This window comes from Atta cephalotes, assembly GCF_000143395.1.
Source record: "Atta cephalotes unplaced genomic scaffold scaffold00007, whole genome shotgun sequence".
Taxonomy (NCBI): Eukaryota; Metazoa; Arthropoda; class Insecta; order Hymenoptera; family Formicidae; genus Atta; species Atta cephalotes.
In genome coordinates, this window is record NW_012130071.1 from 4444634 (window position 1) to 4466720 (window position 22087).

The following is a 22087-nucleotide window of genomic DNA, read 5'->3' on the forward strand; positions in this document are numbered from 1 at the left end:
TACATTTACACTTCGTGATCACAAAATCTCTCGTGATGGATAATCGCGTATTTTTCGAGAAGCAGATATGACGATGTTTTATCAAGCGCGTATACACAGATACGTGCAAATATGTTCTTAAACTTCGTGATCCTTCTTGAGCGATCTTTAATCGATATTTAAGTTACTTGATACTCTTGGAACTCCGATCACATCATTGTTGAACTCAAAATTGCTTTCTGTTGCAGAAGCGCGAGCCAGAATACTCGGCCAGGCTGACATCTACGTGAAGACCGGAAGTCTTTTGACGTTGACGTGTGTCATGTCGCAAGGTCCCCACGATCTGGGAACGGTAGCTTGGTATCGAGGAAGTCAGGCGGTGGTGACATCATCGCGATCAGAAAACGACATCGAAATGGAGCCTCGTATAACCGTCGAGACGGAATGGAGTGATGCCCTCACGTCGAAGTAAGAATGAATGATTAAGCAATTTATTTTCTAAAGAATTATTATACTTAACTTGATTGGAAACTATCATTTTTAATTACAATAATTACACTCTAAATTTCTTACAGTGAGAAATCTTACTCCAAAAAAGTGAAAATGTAATCAATGTCCTTGAAACAAAAGTGAAAATATTTCACTTCTTGAAAAAGAGACACTTTCCACTCTTTTTAAAATGAATTTTTATTTCAAAAGAGTGAAATCTCACTCCAAAAAAAAGTGAGATTTTAGTCTAAAAGGAGTAAAAATTGTCATGTTGTTTTTTTCAAGAAATATTTTCACTTTCTTTAAAGGATTGCATTTTCACTCTCTTGGAGAGTGAGATTTCACTGCAAGAAATTTAGAATATAATAAAATTTCGCTTTGCGAAATAGAGAAAAATATATGCTGTACTACAGAAAAAAAAGCAGACAAAAATTTGTCGATATGATCAATCAATTCATAAATAAATCTCGTATATACGATTGTGTATCTCTCTCGCGACAGTGTATTCAATTATTTCTATTTTAAATATCAAAAACTTAATTAATTCGTAACTTGTTTGCACGCTGAACAAAATAGAAAAAAAGCTCGTCATGCTTGTCGCACATTTCAGTGTCACCACTTCCGCACAGAGGAAACTTTCATAAACGTGTGCACCCATGTGATATTGTTATACAAAGTGCTATTTAATTTTTTACACCGACTCCAGTCAGGCGGATACATCGAATAAATAAAAAATAAGGATCACACGTTCCATATATTTGCGGCCGTCATATTTTAACGCAGTTTAAATATTTCAATTTTTGTCACAGCATCACTGGTGCGTTTTAAAAGCTGGATTCTACAACGCGACCAGGCGGGTGTTACGCCCTGAACGATATGCACGTCGCAATTTTGTAAAATTGTTCAGCCAAGGACTTGCAACGCGATAACGCACTTACTCCGCGTTAAAATAAGCTCGACCGACGAACAGTTGAAAAACGTCATGAAGTATTAAAATGTAATATCAATCACATTCAGTTCAGTCACTTTTTTCTTACGGCTTTATCAAGCGCGGTCAATATTCGTCAAGCGCGATTGGTTTCAGTCGTTCCTCGTCAAAGTATTTTTTTTTCTCGACAATCCTTTCATTGAAGCGTCGCATGTATAATATTTCATCGCACCCGCTGTAACCATATCTTTTTCGAGCTGCCGGCAAAATAAATAAATGGTCTTCCGCTTATCCCCTCCCACGCCCAGGGGAAATAATGAGAAATAATGGCGTGCTGGGGTGGTTGTCCCGCCGGTCCTACACGTCGTCGTGGCTCTTTGAAAAACTGATCCCACGCTCAAATTAATTTATTTCGAGATACCCATGACTTCACAGGACTGTAACTACCTTAAAAATATGCGATACGTATACCGTCAAAGCATTCGTTGGTAACAATGATGACAGAAATTTTATTCTATCCATTAAAATGTATTCGTTTATGCGCTGTATATAATATGAATGTTAATTCAATATTGCTGTAAATTCAAATCTTCTTGTAATTTTTAAAACATTTATAGATATTACTAATGTTATATAATTATTTAACATAAAATAGCAATGTAGATATACGACGAAATTTAATATTTAAAATTTCTTCTTTTTTTTCTTCTTTTTATGTTAGATCTCTGTGTTACATCTCTCTTACTATATACTTATGGTATATACGCGCGCTGATTATTCAATTGCCATAAATGTGTGGGTCCTACAATTTTAATACCGATTCTAAATAGTGAATTTTGCGATAAATGTTTTCTGTAGGCGAGAATACTCTCGAGAAGTTGACCTTTTCCGGGAGAAGACATGAGCGTAAATATTTTGGTTTCCACCAGGATCGAACTACCTAGAACTTATCTGACATGATAGACCATTGCGCTATCTGCCATGCCATACTCGCTCATTTAAAATGTAATATTTACAATTTAATATTTAATATTTAAAATAAGATTTAAATATGTTGCATAAAGAATCATCTTCCTACTGTGCACATTTTTCTTACTTTTGAATATAAAAAAAATATTTCAAGATTTTTACACTTGCAGAAAAAATTTTGCTGCTCTAAAAAAATGTACGTAGTTGCAGATCTGAAAATAATAATTTTATTGGAAAATAATTAAAATAAATCAAAATAATTATAAAAGAAACTCAAACATGATGAGCAATGCTGCAAAGTTTTGACATTTTAATCAGTTTGAACAACCTACATACCTAATTATTTAGTCCAACAAAATTATTTTCAAATCTGTGTATCTGTAATTAATGGGTCAATTCTAAATAGAATCGTAAGATCCATAACGTGTTCTCGTAAAACTTTTAAGAACTTATGATTGATCTATTCTAATTTTATACGTATGTATCGTATGATTATTCATAAATATCTACGATTTCTCGTAAATTTTACGGCTAGTAAGAAGCTATCTGTAAAAATATTGTATAAAGTAAGCATATAAAAATTCTTACAAGTTTTGCAAGAATATGTTACAATCCTTACGATTCTGCTTAGAATTTAGGCATAAATCTTTAGATATTTTGGCAAAACCGTTCTTTTCGTATACAGACATACAAAAAAATGCATTTTAAAATACAAACATGAACTGCACATATTAATAAAAGTTTGGAAATAGGAAAAAACAGCCACTTATGTAATTGTTTACGTCTCATTTCTCTATTCAGAATTCAAGATAAAAGTATTCTATTGATATTATTTGAAACCAGGAGAGGATAGACATCGCGACGCTAACGGCGTCACATGACATCTGATTATTCTAATTGTCCCAGGCAGATCCGAGACAACAGGGTCTTTTGTCACGTGGCCCGCGCACCGTGAAGACGCATCGGACATGCCCCGCATTTCGGGCGACCTGGCTGTTCAGCCAGGTCGCTTATGTCGGTCCGAATATTGCGCCGCCGTCACTATCGTCGCCGTTGTGTCCACCGCGCGACGTCGCGCGTCCGTTTTTGGACGTGATTGACGATTGTCACGACGACGCCGTTACACATCGCGCGGGCAAATTTACGGGGCCGCAACTCAAGAAGCGAATTAATTGTCGCGCAGCTGTCGGTCCGCAACTTCCGTCATGCAAACGTCCGCTTACGGTAAATTCGATGGAACTGTCCGAAAGTACAGCGAGCGAAACGTTCCCATAATGATAATGTAACGTTGATGTTACATGATTGGTGGTACTTACATTTTCATACGCGATATGTTTGTTAAAATTAGATACATTTAATCCTAATCTAATGGTATTTACTCCAAAATTTCTGATAATGAAATAACTGATATTCGCGGATCTATACCTACTTTAAATTAATATACATATGTTTTTAAACTTAATATAATTGAATTTTTTTTTCATTTTGAAGGTCAAAGTATACGAAGAATAAAATTATTTAATTTAAAATTATATAAGGTTTTGAAAAACATTTATTATGTAAACAATTTTTCACAGTATAGTTAAAAAAATGTTCGTTTAATCAACATTCTGCAAATAAGGTTAAACATAAAAAAAAATATCTGCAGTCTTCTGTTAAATTCTTTTAAATGAATACTTTCTCTATAAATTCGCGTTCCTTTTTAATTCGTGTCAAATTTAAATTTACGAATAGAATGAAATGCATGAGGAGTTTATATGAACATTATATTATCCGACAATAATATTCCCAGAATGTTTCCAGAATAAATATATTATTCACATTCATAAAGAGATATTCAAATTCCACATTAACGCGAGGAGTTAATCTACGAACCTGATTTTCAATCCTGGCACTGGTTTTAATCCTGAATTTCCATGCACGCGCATAAATCTTTGGTGCTCTCGATAATATTAACATGTAACCGGATAACGTTTTATTCCGTCGTATCGAGATTATCTTTCCTTCTACCATGAAGATGGTAGTTCTCTGTCGAGGAGCTTAATCCAGCGTTGCTATACATTTTCATTACTCTCGAACTACATCGAGTCCACCGTTATGGCTCGTCGTCATACCATCTACTGGCATCGTAATAATTATTTCGTGGTACATCCAGTTCACGGAATTGCGGTAACCGCACGTGGAATAGCGTTACCGTAGCCTTAAGCGGTGGTTATTGGTCCCACGAGTGCGATGCATTATATTGCGCGATGAAGCTAACTACTGAAATACGGGAAGTAAATGAATAATCGATAATCTATTGGGTGCGCTTCTTCACGTGACGTTATATATCGTGTAACAGATATCTCTGTTTTCTTCGTATATCTTACGTACCTGGCAAAACTATGTGTTGCTGCTTATCTAAAAACGATAATTATAAACAATATGAATATTAGAATATGAATATAGAAATACACTAATGAGAATAATTAATGAAAGATAACAATTATTAATATTTGTAATCGGCAATTTGTATACTGATGATATTAATTAAAACTTTTCTCAAACTTTTATATCTACCTCTTCTTTCGCGTTCATTGAGAAAGACGCGTTAAGTTAAATCTCCACAATTCTTTCTTCCCCGGTATGTTTAAATTGAAAATTTAACAAAGATAATTATTGAACTAGAAACGATAAAAATGTGAAAACTTTTGAGTAGTTTTTTATTCGATTAACAAAGAATCGCGAGAGAATTCCCTCTTGATAGAATCATTTGGAGCCATATTCGAACCAGTTTTCCAGCTAGTTTTCCGTTAAATTAGCTGATTGTTGATTAACTTTTGCGTATCCGCGACTTTATCGCTCGTGCGTGTAATTACGTATTTATTCCTCTCGCGATTAGTGCAACGCAACTCAGTATACAAATTATTGTACAGTTTATTAATGTCTCCGCGTCGAGTTTGGCTGCACTTTTCTCTCTGTACACTGAGAAAAAGAGTCTGATAATAACTATAAAATGTTGAATAAAATAATTCTGCCCAAATGTTTGATTAATATAATCAAAAATAATTTTATTTTTTTAAATATTTAATAGATGTTACCAAACATAACACCATCAATCGTCTCTTTTCTAGAGTGTTACGTATCGAGTGTTTAAATCGATATTCCATATTCATATTTGAGTAATTGCGTTCTCATCGCACTCGCAAAAGCCTTCCGCCACGCGATACACCACGAGAATTCGAGCTCGTTCCAATTTCTATTGGTCCGATCAATCTAATTTGTTACATAACAGTAACGAGTCTAACAAACAAAATGGAAAAAGAATGAAAAAAATTCTCTCCAACTTGCTCGATTATTACTGTTGAACGAGTTGATTGAAATTTGGTTGAATGTAATGTAAATCTTCTAGTGAAAGAAATTGATAACTGTTACGATACACAGCTATAAAATTTATATCTGAAGACACTTTTACGACAAAGTAATTAAATTCAAAATTTATAATTACGAAATTTTCTGATAAAATAATAGAAATTATTATTCTATAATATGTGATGAGTTTAATAACTCTTAACCGTCTTTAGATACCCAGCTTCTCCTTCCAATACTTTTTCAATGCTTTTTCTATTGTTTATATCTTTTTCATTACCAGAGTACATACATTTGTTTAATTATGCTCCTTAATAGCAGCATTTTGATTGATAAAAAGTATTTTGTCATATGTTATTTTTATTTAAAAATTAAAATGGGTGAATGTAGAAGAAAGTCGCCGATACCGACATATCACTTTTGTTACAAAAGGTAAAAATAAAATTTTAAAATCATAAGTACAAAATGAAAAGTGTCTTCTATCAGATAATATAAGCAGTTTTTATAATATTGTATGCAATTTTGCAATAATTAATTTTTTCGTAAGATGAGCATCTAACAAAATGAGCTATAAAATTGACACAATAAGCAATAATGCTATTCTTATTCTTTTTCTTTTAAAGAATTATCTGTATGAAGTACCTACAAGTGAATGTATATAAGATTTTCTAGAATCTTTTTACTTCGTTATAAAACATTTTTATTGAATTATATGCATATTTACTTTATGCTATTCTGCAAATATGTAACGCGATAGTTTTTCAAGTGTTTTTCCACATATGTACGATTGCCTTCAGCTCCAGTAGAGCTATTTATCACTATAAACATTATAAAGATTAACATTATAAAGATTAAGTTAAGCTTACAGTCTGTTTTACAGACAGGTGTGGCGGTTTACGCTGCACCTCAATTTTAAATTTAAAATCGTACTATGGAAAAACTAAGAGAAAAAATAATATAAATAAAACTAATTTAGGAAACTACAACATTTAAAATGACATAATATTATCAATAATATATTTACTATTATTTAAACTACGCAACTTGCAAAAAAAAATTGTAAAAATATTTTATTTTCGTAGAATTCGTAGAATTCGTTTTTTAGTTGATTTGGTATAAAAACAAACCACATATGAATTATGAGCTTGTACTTCTTTAATTAACTAAACTGATCACGATTTTATTTGTATTAATAAAGTGCAATAATTAATTTCTGAAAAATAAGGGAATGTCACTTTAAAAGACCTATGTCAATATCGGCGACTTTCCTTTATTGCAGTCTGTTATTTTCGTAATGTGACGTTTTAAAATTAAATAATTATTATTTAATGATTTCATCATTATTTACATACTTAATTTTGTAGATATAGTATGTTTATTTTTATAAAATTATAAATTTCAGCTAAGTAAGTAATTAGAATTCTTATCTTTTTATTATTTTGTTTATCAATTATTATTTAGTAATCGTATAATCAATATGTTTTCGAAATGTGCAATTTTAGTACATTTATTACATTTATTACTAAAAATGTTTAATGTTATTTTTATTTTATATTGCGCAGTTTATTAATAATATAAAAATATCTCTAAATCGTATTTGAAGATCGTGCAAGTTATGAAATTTACGTCATGCATTTTGCCTTTGGCAAAAATATATGTATGCAGAGAGAACAAGTAATTGGATCGCTACCGCTATTAATGTCGTGGATAATTATTATTAAATTAACGCTAGTTTATTGTTAGTTAGTGTGTGTTATTAGTTATTTTATACGATCCTGTACTTTATACTATTCTGAAACTATATGCCGCTAACGTACATGACATCAAAACAATTATGTAGAACATATACACAACGCAATTACGATCTTGATGAAAATTTTATAAATGCTTTTAAATATTCTATATTAACGTGAAATGAGAGAGAGAGAGAGATTTTATGATTACAGTAAGATTATGAAATAACAGTAATTTATGAAATGAAGAAAATGTGATAGATTTATAGTATAATTATGCACATTAATTCTCTAGAAATACATTTAATTCAACTAAATGTATATTTTATATAAATATATATCATTCCGCTATTAAAAATTTTATCGAATTTATATATAAAAATGTTTATATTTACAGTTAATCAGTCAATCAATTTTAGTTAGTTAAGTTTGTATTTTATATTTGTATTTTATTTTCTAGAAAATTTTATATATTTTTATCTCTTGGAAAATGACTTTTCTTTGATAGCATACGAAGCGAAACGAAAGAAAATCCTTCACAAAGTAAGCTTCAAAGAGCTAGTTCCATACATGGCATCCCTAACGACCAAGTAGTAATTTTCTGACTCCGTATACGTCACTTCTTTCGTCGTATCTTGTCCTTTTTGGTTAAAATTAATACTCTCTAGTTTTAATTTAAATCACATTTTTAATGAAGCCGATATGCGCAGATAAACTGTTCAGTAAAAGAAAAATGAAATAAAAAATCTTTACCTAGTTACTTAAATGCTCAACATTCATTATTAATACAATAAAATGCAAATTCATTCATATATAGTGTGTGTAAAAACGGTAAAGCTTCGTAGTATTTCTCTTATGACACTAAATGTTTTCTTCAAAAGCGGCATTTTTGTACTGTAAAAACAGCGCAGTCTTTAGAGAAATTTTTTAATTTTACATTTTAGGATAAAACCATTAGATGTGAATCAGGTACATATTCCGTATCATTTTTTATATTTAAATAATTATAATATTTTTCATTAAATGGTACATCCTACAATATTCTTTAGCATTTGTTTTAGCACTTTTAAATTAAATTTGTCAATTGAATTTAATTTATTAGAAACACACATTTTATTGATGTCATTAACTATATAATATATAATTAAATTTGCGAAATTAACTAACGTATCTTTAAAAATTCGTTCAAAGTATAATATCATAAAAATTACTTTTTATCGTAGGAAGTAAAGCATAAGATTTCATGAAAAAAATCAACGTTGCTCAATTGAGATTAAATATGTCCGCGGGTGTTACTTAATCACTACTTATAATGATCGTTTTATTGTGTAAATTTATTATAAAAATATTTAAATACTTGTCAAATCTTACAAATGTTATCCTGAAAAGATTTATTTGTTTTAAGAATCAAAATAGAATATAAAATAATATAATATACATGTATATATTCAAAGGTGTTATTATTCGTAATTTAACTGTTTTTTTATTGCTAAATAAATTTAATTTCCATCAATTTTTTTTAAATTATTGATTTTTAATTGTCACTAATTTTAAATAAACTTGAATGTGTTAAAATCATTATTCAACAATTAGACTCTAAAACTAGATGTGGATCATCAATTATAATTTCGTTATACAGGGTGAGTCACCTATATAATGAAATTCTCACAACTACTGAAATTTTCTTAAGGACATTTTCTTGAGATAATTTTAAGACGAAAATTCTAATAAAAAATCGAGGTTACAATAATTTTTTGAATTATAAACTAACTTTGAATGCTTATAAGTAAAAAACCATTTTACTTTTAGAACCTCCATTATTATTTCTGAGTTCTTTTGAATATTCTAAGACGAAAATCCTAATACAAAAATGTCGAGATTACAATAGTTTTTGAATTATAATTAAAGATAGTGTGTAATTCGAAAACTATTATAGCCTTTCAAAATTATCTCAAGAATACGTTCTTAAGAGGAAATTCGATAATTGTGAGACATCCTGTATATATTACGATATGCATGCGCAAATTATTTTTATTATTTTTGTGGGATAGTAACGCCACCAAAAAAGATAAAGCATTTGATGAATTGATCCGCGATTAGTACATAGGGTCTAACTGTGGATAATTATCATTACTTTGTTTAATTCAAATTAAAACGGTAATGAAATGGAATAAAATCATTCATAATGTAATCTTTATGATCAATTATAATTATTAAATATTTTATTAATTATTTGATATTGTTCTAGATAAAAACATGAATTTTTTTTTTAAGAATGCTCCACAACTAGTGGTGTTACTCTATATTGCATTTATCATGATCGATTTAATATAAATGATAGTTACATAAATCAGATATGCATTGTAATTTACCCGTTCCACATATAACGTAGCGATAAACTGTATTACCTTTTGTGCGGCAGATTGAGGATCACGCATGCGAAGCTCAGTGACTCCGGAAACTACAGTTGCGTTCCTACCGTGGCGGAGGGAGCAAGTGTCAACGTACACGTGATCAATGGTAAGTCTATCAGAAATACCATAACTGATCCACACGACAAGATAATCCGTGTATATGTGTCGATCACTTATCCCACTATCCTAGGGTTACTGCAATACACCCGATCTTTGTTTATCCCAGTGCATTAACCCTTTCACGCATGATGTATCCTTTACTGACGATTTAATCTTCTCGCACGCGTGCGTACAGGAAATTAAAATTAAAGCGATACTACTTCTGGCCAAATCGTTCGTAATAAATTTCAATTCTCGTCGATCGCTTAAGTAAATTAAATTTAAGTTGCCGTTGTTTTCTCTCATCGATCAATTTTGATGTCAGTAATTGATTGTGTGTTCTTTATTGTGTGTGTATTTTATGGACTTGCGTACACACGCACAAAGGCAAATTTTATTTTCTTTTATTTTTATTTTGCTTTTATATCTTCGCATTGAATAGAAGCTGGAGAAATAAAAGGGAAATAGAAAACTAAAAAGTTTATAAAATAAAATGTTTTTTTCTCTGCTCTGTTTTGATTGCAATGTAATATGAATCTTAATTATTGTAACAAATATTTATCGCACGTATATATGATCATTTTTTAATTATAAATATGTGGATAAATCGAAAATTTTGTTTACTTTCTCTGAACAAAATGGGCAATTTAATGAACTGTGTGTAAATCACACACACGAAGCACATTGTTGATTTATTGCTCGCATAACTGTTGTTTTTCGCGAGCGCTTTTCCGTTCGTCTTATGATCATCTGGCGACGTAAAAATAGCCTGATATCGCCGGCAGCATCGTGTTTTCTGGCTGAGTCTACAAAAAAGCGTAATATCTAGCAAGGAAAGACTCGTGAAGATGAAAGGCAGAACGTGCAGGCCGTTTAAAAGGCGGGTTCTCTGATGGTCTCATAAGCGATCGAACTCGAATTACAGTCGATTGTGAGAAAACCTCGGCCATCCTCGACCCTCGTTAACTGCCTCGTTAGGTTGGTAAAAATTGCAATCAATTAAGTTACAAATAGAAAAATATTTTTATCATGCTACTCTATTTTTCAATAATTTTCTACTTTTATAATAAATTCATTTGTATTATTATTATTATTATTTCAAGATTTATATAAATTATATAATTAAACAATGCTATTTCAGTTTAAAATATTATAACAATTAGTCGCTTCTCATTTTAGTGTAAAACTGAATGATAAAACCGTTTATATTTTATTCATTAATACCATTTCGTATTATTATTTTTTCATATTTTTTATTTATGTATTTTGAAGCTTTATTAATTTTGTTATACAAGAAGAAGGGGAATACAAAATAAAACTCGATAAAAATAATGAAGAAAAATTACTTTTTTTTAGAATACTCTTGTCGAATTGATCAACATGAAATATGAAATAAAAATAGATGAACGGAAAATTGGAATGATACGCCTGTAACTTGCAGGCAGACCATCCCTGATATCAGCTACGCTTGATGTACCATTTTACCGCTGGCTATTATCTTCCTTTTATTATGCCGGCTCTAACGAAACGTAATTCAATTCCTCACCGAGGTTTGACCCATTCGGCGTCCATCCACCTTTTCAGCAATGGTCTTTTCATTCAGTCAAATTCCCGAAGGATACCATTCCCAAGTTGCACTCAAAGCACGTACAATATGCGTAACAGATATTTTTCTATAACAAGCCACCCCAATCTGATTATGTTCTGTCTCTTATTGTAAATCCGAAAAAAAATGAAATTCTTTGCCGCGACAAAATTTCGATGTTACATGAAATATCGCTTCACCAGCACTTAAAGCTGATAATATTAAATAACTATCGCGAAGATAATCTTGCTAATTATAGTAGAAGAAAGTCATCGATATTAACGTAGGTCTTCTAAAGAGATATCCTCTTATTTATCGGAAACTAATTATTACATTTTATTACATTTTATTAATAAAGACAAAAACTGGTTTGCTTAAATAATTAAAGGAATAAAAACTCATAATTTATGTATTTATGTCTTATTTGTATACAAAATCAGCTAAAAACGAAATTCTACAAATGCGAAAAAAAATTCTTGCAGTTTTCTTTTATAAATTGTGTAGTTTAAATAATGTTTATATTATTGATAATATTATTTTACATATTTGTAGTTTTCTAAATTAGTTTTATTTATATTATTTCTCTCAATTTGGAACAATCTGATAACATAACAATATTATAGAGATGTTATTCTATAATTTTTGATACGTTCTGTTTCTCGAATGTATCGCATGGTTATGCATAGCAATTGGAAATTTACGGCATCACTGAATCGTTTAACAAGCGTATTTCAACGGGCACATTCCAGAATGAACAAAACAATGCAACGCGTGTTTTACATTAATACGAGCGTAATTAATGTGCCAACGTCTTTGTTATGTGCAATTCGCGATGTCGGAAATATAATAATAATAATGTTTTATTGCCTAAGCGTATTTGATTAAACTTGTTTGCAACTTACTTGTGTAATCCAACTACAATAATCATTCTTTGTTTCAATAGTTTTCAGTCAGTCTTTTCTCGAAAAACAATTTTATACAAAGGTCATCAAAGAGATTTTAAAACTCGTTCCATTAAAAAATACGACATATATGTTGCTTACTTATTGTTAGATAAATAAAAACACACACGTATATGAAATTTTTTGTTACACTGGCATATCTTTGCAAATTTTTGATTGCGATCAATTTATATGGTATAATATAGCATGCAAGCAATTTTTCAGCCATTCTGCATGACACTCTTAGATACACTTCCGTATTTGACGAGAATCTAACTGCTTAAAGAAATGCTGGAGTGACCAAGTTATTGACATTATAGTAGTATAAAAATCTCTGAATTAATTACATAAAATACCAAATTCTTTTACAGGATTAAAGTAGACGCAAAATTAGAAGGTGGTGCAGTGGATTTTTTACTAAAATCGTAGTAATTAGTAATTTTACTAAAATTACTTTATACTAAAATCGAAAAAAAATTAAATAACTTTTTAACTTTTTTCGATTACTATAAGCTTCACTACATCTCCTCTTAATTTTGTGTCTATTTTAATTCTGTAAAAAGATTTTTCATTCTGTTCAGTCCATTTGGAGATTTTTATGTAATATCGATAATTTGGATCAGCATTACAAAGAAAATCATAACCCATTTTTACATTTGATTTGCCTATAATTGGAAAGGAATTAAATGCGTTCATTAAAACTCTCGTATTTGCATCTTTACTCATAGAATAACAATTTTTATTGCGCGACTTTTATCGCGTATGAATGTTTTATATAATCGTGGTCAATGATTCGTGCTGAATAAATCATAATGAAATTATATTACTCTTTTTTATTGTAGCTGCAAGTGAAACTTAGAATTAGATATATTTCAGCACACATTTTCTGACACCAAGAGCATACAAGTGACAGTTTTTTTTTGCATCATCGATCTTTATCAATATATAAATATCAAACTTTGACATTTGTCTTTATATATAACATGATTGTTTATATTTTATACAGTGCATTTTATTTATTTCGCATTTATTTCGCAAAATCGAACGCTTATTCAAACGTTTATTTATCTACGTTAAATGTTATAATGAAAATCTTCAATTTACAGTTAAAAGCTGTCATTGTCATGGAAAAGATAAAAGACAATCACTCTTCCCTTTATTTAGAATGTTTGCGATTGTAATTTGATAAAATACAAAGTTTTGTATCGTTTTGTTACCGAAAATTACTTTCCTTCCTCCATTATTCATTACACCGCACAGATTTGCGCAAAACACAAATGTGTGAGCGTTTAATGATTTTGCGTAAAAGTTCCAAATGTTCAAGGAAATCAGCATGAAATGCTCTCATTTGTCAATTACATGGAAATTGACGAATGAGAGAGCTATGCTGTGTTGAATAATTCGTGAATTTGTTCGAACGGTTATAAGGTGCGATCTGAATGCAAACGCGCGGAGTTCAGTGACAGTTCGCGCATACGTCAAGTAATTAGATGCGGCAGACATGCAGAATGAGCGGAAAATCGCACGCGGTTATTATTATCGCAGCAGCGATTTTTCTTTCATCCAACATGATTGACTCTTGACGATGTCGCGGTCATTATATATTGTCTCGTTTAAATTCTAATTTTATTTTTATCGCTGCGATATGCGTATTTATGAGTGATAATGGGTTGTACCTAGAATTTTAATCAGAGAAAAAAATTTATATTCATATAAAACTTATTAATATATAATACTTATATTGAAATCAGTTTTCGAAAATCTTCAGCGAACTTTCATAAACAAATAACTTTTCGTCCTAAAAATGTTTTTTATCATTTATGTTGCTTGTTAAAATTTAGGGGTTGAGACAAGGTCTTCCTCCTTATTCCTCCTATGCCTATAATACTATATTTAAAGAGTTTAATGGATTTGTTTCTCTAATAAAAGGTCTATTTCTTTGAAACATTTAGATAAGAAATTCTTTATTCTCCACAATTTTAAGGAAATATTGATGCATTGAATTTTATAATATTATCATACTGTTATATAATCTGTGTTATGTAATTTGCACTTTTCATGTTGTACACAAGGAAAATTAAATTTTTTTACGCATATGACAGATGATAACAATATCCATTCCCAATGGAATCGCACTCGATCAACTTTTGACATAGTTGATAATTTTTATCAATGCAAAAAGTTAATTACTTTACACAGAATCGATTAAAGCGGCTCACATTTTATAGCACAAAATTCTTTCATTACTTGATATGTCGACAGATCGATAGATTTTTACTGTGTACCTATTTGTGCAAAAAAATTTCACTCTTGCGATCAATCGAGGATCGCTATTGATTTATCAATGAGTACATTTGAATGCCAAGCTATCGAAGGGATTTCTAACGTATTGCTCATTTCCTTTCGTATGATTTCAATATTGATCGCTTTGGCTGCACTAAATGCATAGAATTTTCACGATATGCGCGCAGATAGAAAATGCAATAAATAAATTTAGTTCGCAGGAAGATAAAAAATTAATGCACGATCGGTCCAATTTGTGCTCTCATTAATGTAGCTAAGTCTTAATAACTCGCAGAAGCGACGCAACTGGTCGTTAAAAAAGTTATTACTGTTATTACTGTTATTATTATTGTTAAATTATTGTAGTTATTGCAAAACGATTCATAAGTTTTAGACATATTAGTTTTTTTAGATGGAACACCGCTATATAGTTTGTGAGCGCTTTTTAAGAAACATTCTGTATATCGGTAGTTCATTAACAAGAATGAAAACCTGATTATATTATATACTCTAAAAAAATCATGCGTTTATCATTAAGTCGAATTCTTGCGCTCGTTAGCAACAAAGATTTGCGTATTTAATTGTGACATTATTCATAACAAGCAGCAAATAAATGATAAAACTAAAACAATATGAGTTTTCAGTAAAACGATTGCAATGCACACGAACTTCTTATGGGATACGTGAATATAATTAAATCGAGTTTCGGATGCAACATTGGGTAAACCGTAATCACCGCATTAACTCTCGTAAATTTGAATTAATTCGAATGATATGGACTCGCGTATTCTCGGTTATTCTTGGTTGTTTTCTGGTCAGCGAACTTATTGTATCGTGTAACAATTGATTGCTTTGAAATTAGAGAACAATAGCTGACTAATTGCATTCATTAACATTAATTAAAAATACATAACATGGAAGTGCTATCGAAAGAAGAAAAGTATACCGAAAGAAGAAAATTTTATTTATTTAATTTTAAGTTTCTGATAAATTTAGAAAATTACAAATTAAATTAAGGAAAGAAACGAGATAATAAATACAATGCTGATAGAAAAAAAAGTTTCTATATTTTCTGCATTCTTTGTTTATATCTGCATTTCCTTGTCTGTATTTATATTTCTTAGTCGATTAAAAATGTAAAGTTGTGTGTAATTTGTATACCTTGAGCTAAGAAGAAGACAGAACAGTTTATTTTCCTCTGTAGATGTTCCAATTGGAATAATTTACGTAACACAAGAGACAATGAGGGAGCATTATAGTCTATTAAAATCACATAATACGTAAATGACTCAACTGTATTTGTAATTGTAAGTGCTATTGCACTCCATGCTGCAGTTTGAGAACTCTTGGTTCGCAACCACCAAGTATGTACACCATCGAATCGAGGCCATAATAGGTTTTCCACAATTCGCCTGTGCTTCGTGTAACAAATGCCACTACGAATCCCATCTCACCATAATACAATCCCACAGAGCACAACCGCACCTTGAATAGTAATGCCTTTTGTAATTGGAGCTTTAATTCTTACATTACCGAACAGATAAATTGAATTGATGCCATTCATGAGTTTCATCGAAGTGCAGGGAAAAAAAATTTGAATCTATTTGAAAGTATATTTTTTACATAATAATTATCGCAGAAAAATATATATAAGATGATTTAAATAGATCATTGATATTTTCTCTTTCACAACTTTTTACGACAAAGTTTTAACAAAAAGTAAAAAAAATATTTAAAGTTTAGAAACAGAATTTAAGACTATAATATTTTAACTTTGTTTGTTCATCTTTTTTATAAAATTAAATTCGTTTATATTGATGAAAAGTTAGAATACAAAAAGTTATATCGAAAGTTATATAAAAATATCCACTCACATTTTTATTAACAGCAAAAAAATTGCTTATTTATTTTTAATTTAAGGAGTAGTATATATTCCACAAATTAATAATTAATTAGATTGATTATTTAGTTTTAATTTAAGAAGCTTTGGTAGAATATTTCATAAATTAAAAGGAATCTGATAATTTCGTGCTCGCGGAGCCTGCTAATGTGCGGTTTAGTGAATCAGCTTTATACGTGCTGACGCGTTGCGGATTTGCATTTGGATCTGCTGTGATGTCCGAGCGACAGTACAATCTGTCGCGTATTATATACTCGATAAACTGAAGTCCAGGCCACAAACGATTGTCAAAGTTGTGCGGTGACGCCAGATAGTTGCAATATGTGCGAATTGCGGTGTTCATACATGTATTAACACTATTATACAAAGTCATTGGCACAATCGTTTCCAGCTATTCGCACGTTCGGACAATTAGGTTATATTAATGCATGAAGCGCATTCTCGCAATGTCTCCCCGCGATTGCCGCATGTGCAAAATTTCAAGGATAATTGTTGGGAGATTAATAAAATTCTCGAAATGACTACTAATATAAAAATAAAAAGATGCTTCTGTCCAAAATTTTATACAAACGGTATTCATTACGTTAGAAATCTTTAAATTAATTAATTTTAAAGAATGTTTTAACATGCGTCCAGTTATTTTCATATAAAATATAACTTTTTTATTAATAAAAATACATATTTTTTTTGTATCGTTTTATGTTTTTTAATGCCTGAGTCTTTTTTGATTGAAAAACAAATTAATTACAATGTGTTCATTTTTATGAAAATTATGAACAATCAATTTAATTGGTTTGATTTAGATTAAATAGTCATATATCACCTAATGTCTCGTTTCTATTGGGAGTACAAATTAATTTAGTCCGTTTTTTTGTGTTCAAAAATGCATTTATTTCAAAACAAAATGAACAGATCAATTAAAGTATTGTCTATCGCTGCCTACTACTTTTTCCCATCGGGCAATTTTCGAATTCCATCTCGAAAAAATGACTTTGGAGGCGATCTAATTTTGAAGCCAATTTTCGATTTCTGCGAAAGTGAATGGTGATTTGCCAAATCGTGCTGCATCCTTCGGAACAACCAGTAATCAGAAGGAGCAATGTCCAGAGAATACGGCGAGTAAAACATCCCATTTGAGCGTTTCCATATATTTTTTTACAACTTTAGCGACATGAGACCGAGCATTGTCATGAAGAAGAATAACTTCATATGTCTTTGCTCGTATTCCGGCCGTTTTTCTCGCAATACACAGCTCAAACGAATCAATTATAGCCGATATCGATCGCCCGTAATGGAATCGCCAGATTTCAGCAGCTCATAGTAAACAAGACCCTTTTGGTCCCATCAGATATATGATCTTCGAACCATGAATGTTCGATCGTGGTGTTGATGTTGAGGTCGATGGCAACGATTGACCGCTTAGCGTAGTATTTTTTCTTCTTAGGGTTGTCGTAGAATATCCACTTCTCATCTCCAGTCACAATCCGATGCAAAAAACCTTTTCTCTGTTGTCTTTGAATCAGCTGTTCGCAAGTGAAAAATCGCTTTTCAACGTCTCTGGGTCATAAGGCACCCAATTTCCTGTTGTTTTTGAATCATTCTCATGGCTCTCAATTATACAGAAATGGCTTGTTGAGTTCTCCCCCCAATACTGCAAGTTCCTCTTGCGTTTGATTCTGATCTTCTTCGAGTAATGCTTCTAATTCTTTGTCTTCGAATTTTTTTGGCAGAGCGAGGCTTGTCTTCAACGCTAAAATCTCCATCCTTGAAACGTCGAAATCATTTCCTACATGATTTATCAGTTGGAGCAGTGTTACCATAAACTTCGACAAGCATTCGATGGGCTTCAGCCGCACTTTTCTTCCAATTAAAGCAGAAAATCAAAACCTCCCGCAAATGCTGCTTGGTTAATATAAAATTCGACATTTCACAGTAAAAATCAAGGTTTTTGTATGAAACTCAAAGCGATATAAACTGAGTATTATTAGCAGATGTTTAACCTCTCTGAAACTACCAAAATCAGCTGTCACTATGAACCATTCACAACAGCTGGAACCATCTTTAAGGAAACGGACCGAACTAATTTGTATTCCCAATATAATATTTAAGAGTCAATTTCTTAATAATTTTATTAAGAAATATAAATTTCAAAACTTGAAAATGTTGCTACAGTTAAGTAATTATTACAATAGTAACTTGCAATTTTGTGTTTATGAATAGATATTCACGTTTAATCGAGATATTTTTCTTAATTAAGCTAATCTTAATTTTTTTTAAATCTTACAATTAAATTCGTCAAACTTAATATCTGAATCTGAATTAGTGACTTAATAATATCACTTTCAAGTATGCCACTGACAATCAGTGAATTCACAGTTAAACTAAAAAATCAATTATTCAACTAAAAAATCAATGCAAAAACATGAAATCTTTAACATAACCAATTTTTAATATATAAATTTAATATATATTATAACTGACATGCAAATATCGGTATTTTAATTATACACTGAATCTTCCTTTTTTTTTCTTTGAATTTCACTGATTATTCAATAAGGATGACATTCAATTAGTGATTATCCACAGATTTGGATTTAGAGAGTACGAGAAAATGCTCACTAATTTCTTCGGTTAATTAATTTATCATGGTCTTCTCGTTTTAGATTTCGTCGTAATTTACTGCACGTCCGTTTCTCTGGACGTCTTTCTTCCGCTACGCTTCCTGCACCGCATATGTAAATGCGAGAGTTAACACCACAGAACGCACGGAGATCAGAGCTCACGGTTAACGAGATTTTGTGAGAAAGCTGTTGTGGTTGATGATTCATAGTAATCTTCCGGCAAATATTACTTTTACACTTTCTTTCCCCGGTTGTTTAACATTTGTCCACTTTTGTTAACGAGATCGCAATTATTAACCAAGTTGCAATTATAATTAGATTGCGTAATGAATATTCGCTGTGCGTGTGCCTGCGGCTCTCGAAAGCAAATATAATTAACAATAGAAAATATTTGTTGTTTTTTTTTGTTATATCCATGTTCCAATAATTGTATACTTATTTTTTAACATACACGTTCGGAAAATATTGTTTTTCAACAGAAAGTTAATTTGTATTGGTAAAAAATTTGTACTGGTAAATCTACGTCCAAACAGAGAGTTTGATAATTATTATTACTATTTATCTCTGTTACAATATTTTTTTTTTAAAAACTTCTTCAAAAAGCGTATTAGAAATTCTATTTGAAATTCAAAATCGAAACAGAGAGGAATATGTTTTAACTGGGAAATTAATTTTCGAAATTGAAAGTGCAGTTATTATGCGACGCAACGATGTAGCCGTGCCTTAAGCGCAGTAATTATTTCCCACTCCATTCAATAGTATTATAACCCTTCCCTCACATCCATTTTCAATCTACATGAACTTATTCAAGGTCCGATAGCTTCATTCTGACAGCCCGTATGCCAATCCATGAAATTTCTATTTTCAAGGGACACGAGATTTTCAGCCATTACGAACGGAAATTGCAGCTATTATTATAATGACGCGTTTAATGAAAGTACAACGAAGGGAAGGAAGTCACCGGCAGCGGAAGTGAGAATTGAAACTCCAGAGAAAAATCACCTTCAATGGCAAAACGAATTATTTTAATTATTTTGAACTGTACCGACCGCATATATCCGGCGACTATCCTGCCGAGGTAAATATATGCTAGGAGTGGTATTTATTCAGCATTGTTTCCCGCGGAAAAAGTTTTAATCGAGAGTTCGCCAAAGTCATCCGCGAATCCGCGCGCATTTCAGCCTTTCCTTCACGCCGGGCCGCTTTTCTCTCGCGTAATTTTTATTACCTTCTCTCAGTTAGCGACATCCATTTATCTCACCTTCTTGATTTATCTTTCTACTTTAAGCAGATTAATCGTATACTGCGTAGACGAGTCGGCTTACTGCGAGATATAAAAAGCACGGCGTTGCTCACGTCGCTCCGCAAGGATTAACCGTAGAAACGTGCGCGAGATCGCAGCAGGATAATCGCGGGATAACGGCAGCGTGTGTTAGGTATATGGACCGCAACGAAACGGAGCAAGGCGTTAACGAATTTTAAAATGAGATCTCTAAAGGTATATAAAAGACATTACGCGTATAATAAAATGAAAATAGATAAAAGTTGAATAGCGTTGCATAGTGTCTTTTATTCAAACTTCTATTGTCTTCTCCATTGCTTTCTCTTAAGAGGATGTATTTCGCGAAATGCGAATACCTGGAGACAGCCAAATGACATAGTCGATTCAGTTTGCTATGTTCCGATTTTATCCAACTATCGTTGCTTTTGTCGTTGCGCTTCCATAGTTATGCGTTGTAGAAAAAGACTCACTGTGATTATTGAAGTTTTTCAATGATCTAAACGGATAACGTGTGTCGATGGAAATTTTCAAGGATTTCGTGGTTCTTTTTGAATCGTCAGAAAGATCGGATAATGGCAATGATACACTCGAGCATAAACGAACATTCAATTTTGAAGGAAAGTTGCTCGAGATATAACTTGCGAATTTTTTTCTAACCGTCATATGTAGAGGAACTGTCTTCATTACTTTGCCCGTTCTTATTAGTGTGCCTTTGTATTTAAATAAACCATAAATAAAATTAACAAATAAATAAGAAAAGATTTTTTTAATTTTAAGTTAAATTATTAATGTATATCAAGGATAATATTCTATTTTTTAACTATTAAAGTACAATAAATATTTTTCGAAAAATATCACAATTTAGAAGAATTTATGTGGGTCCAATAATATCGCAAAATTTTTTGCTTATTTCTATATTAATACATACTAATACTTTGTATTGGAAAGTTGAAAACGTTACGTTATGAATGCATTGAAACTGTAAATATAATTAAAATAATAATTTATGCAATATTATCTTAAACAATTAGGTTATGTCTGTTTTAGTAACTATATATTAAAATGAGTCAAATGTGGAAAGACATAAATTAGAAGCACATTAATAGGGTCGGTTAATCGCCCCTTAAAGGATCTAATGGGGGTAAAATATTTTCTTTTTTTTTATTAAAAATTATAAAACATTAATATTTTTTAAGAAATATTATAAGAAAAGAAATATTTGAAAAAATATATTAATTTTTTTGTTACATTAACTTTATTTAATAATTAATTCATAAGCACTATTAGGAACAGTTATCTTATCTCTTTTATAAAATTGAATATTGATTTTTGACGAGAAAAAGCGTTCTTATCTTCAAATCGACACATCCGATCAAACATGCATCCAACATCGAATTGAATTGTAGCTGCTACCGCAGCATCTCAATCGTCACCGCAACCATCATTATTGTCACCGATGCCATCTTTGATATTCCTCACTCACTCTTTCCTTCCCCCCCTCCTCTCTCTCTCTCTC

The 22087-nt window shown here is 31.1% G+C and overlaps 1 protein-coding gene across 1 annotated transcript in view; it reads left to right on the forward strand.

Moving 5' to 3' along the window:
• The first annotated feature begins 235 nt into the window (after nucleotides 1-235).
• The window catches only part of LOC105626930, a 55512-nt gene continuing 33660 nt past the window's right edge, over nucleotides 236-22087 (forward strand). Inside the window, exons 1-2 of the mRNA XM_012208221.1 lie at nucleotides 236-447; nucleotides 9869-9966. Coding sequence (XP_012063611.1) covers nucleotides 302-447; nucleotides 9869-9966 — 244 coding nt within the window. The 5' untranslated portion in view covers nucleotides 236-301. The remainder of the gene's footprint in view (nucleotides 448-9868; nucleotides 9967-22087) is intronic.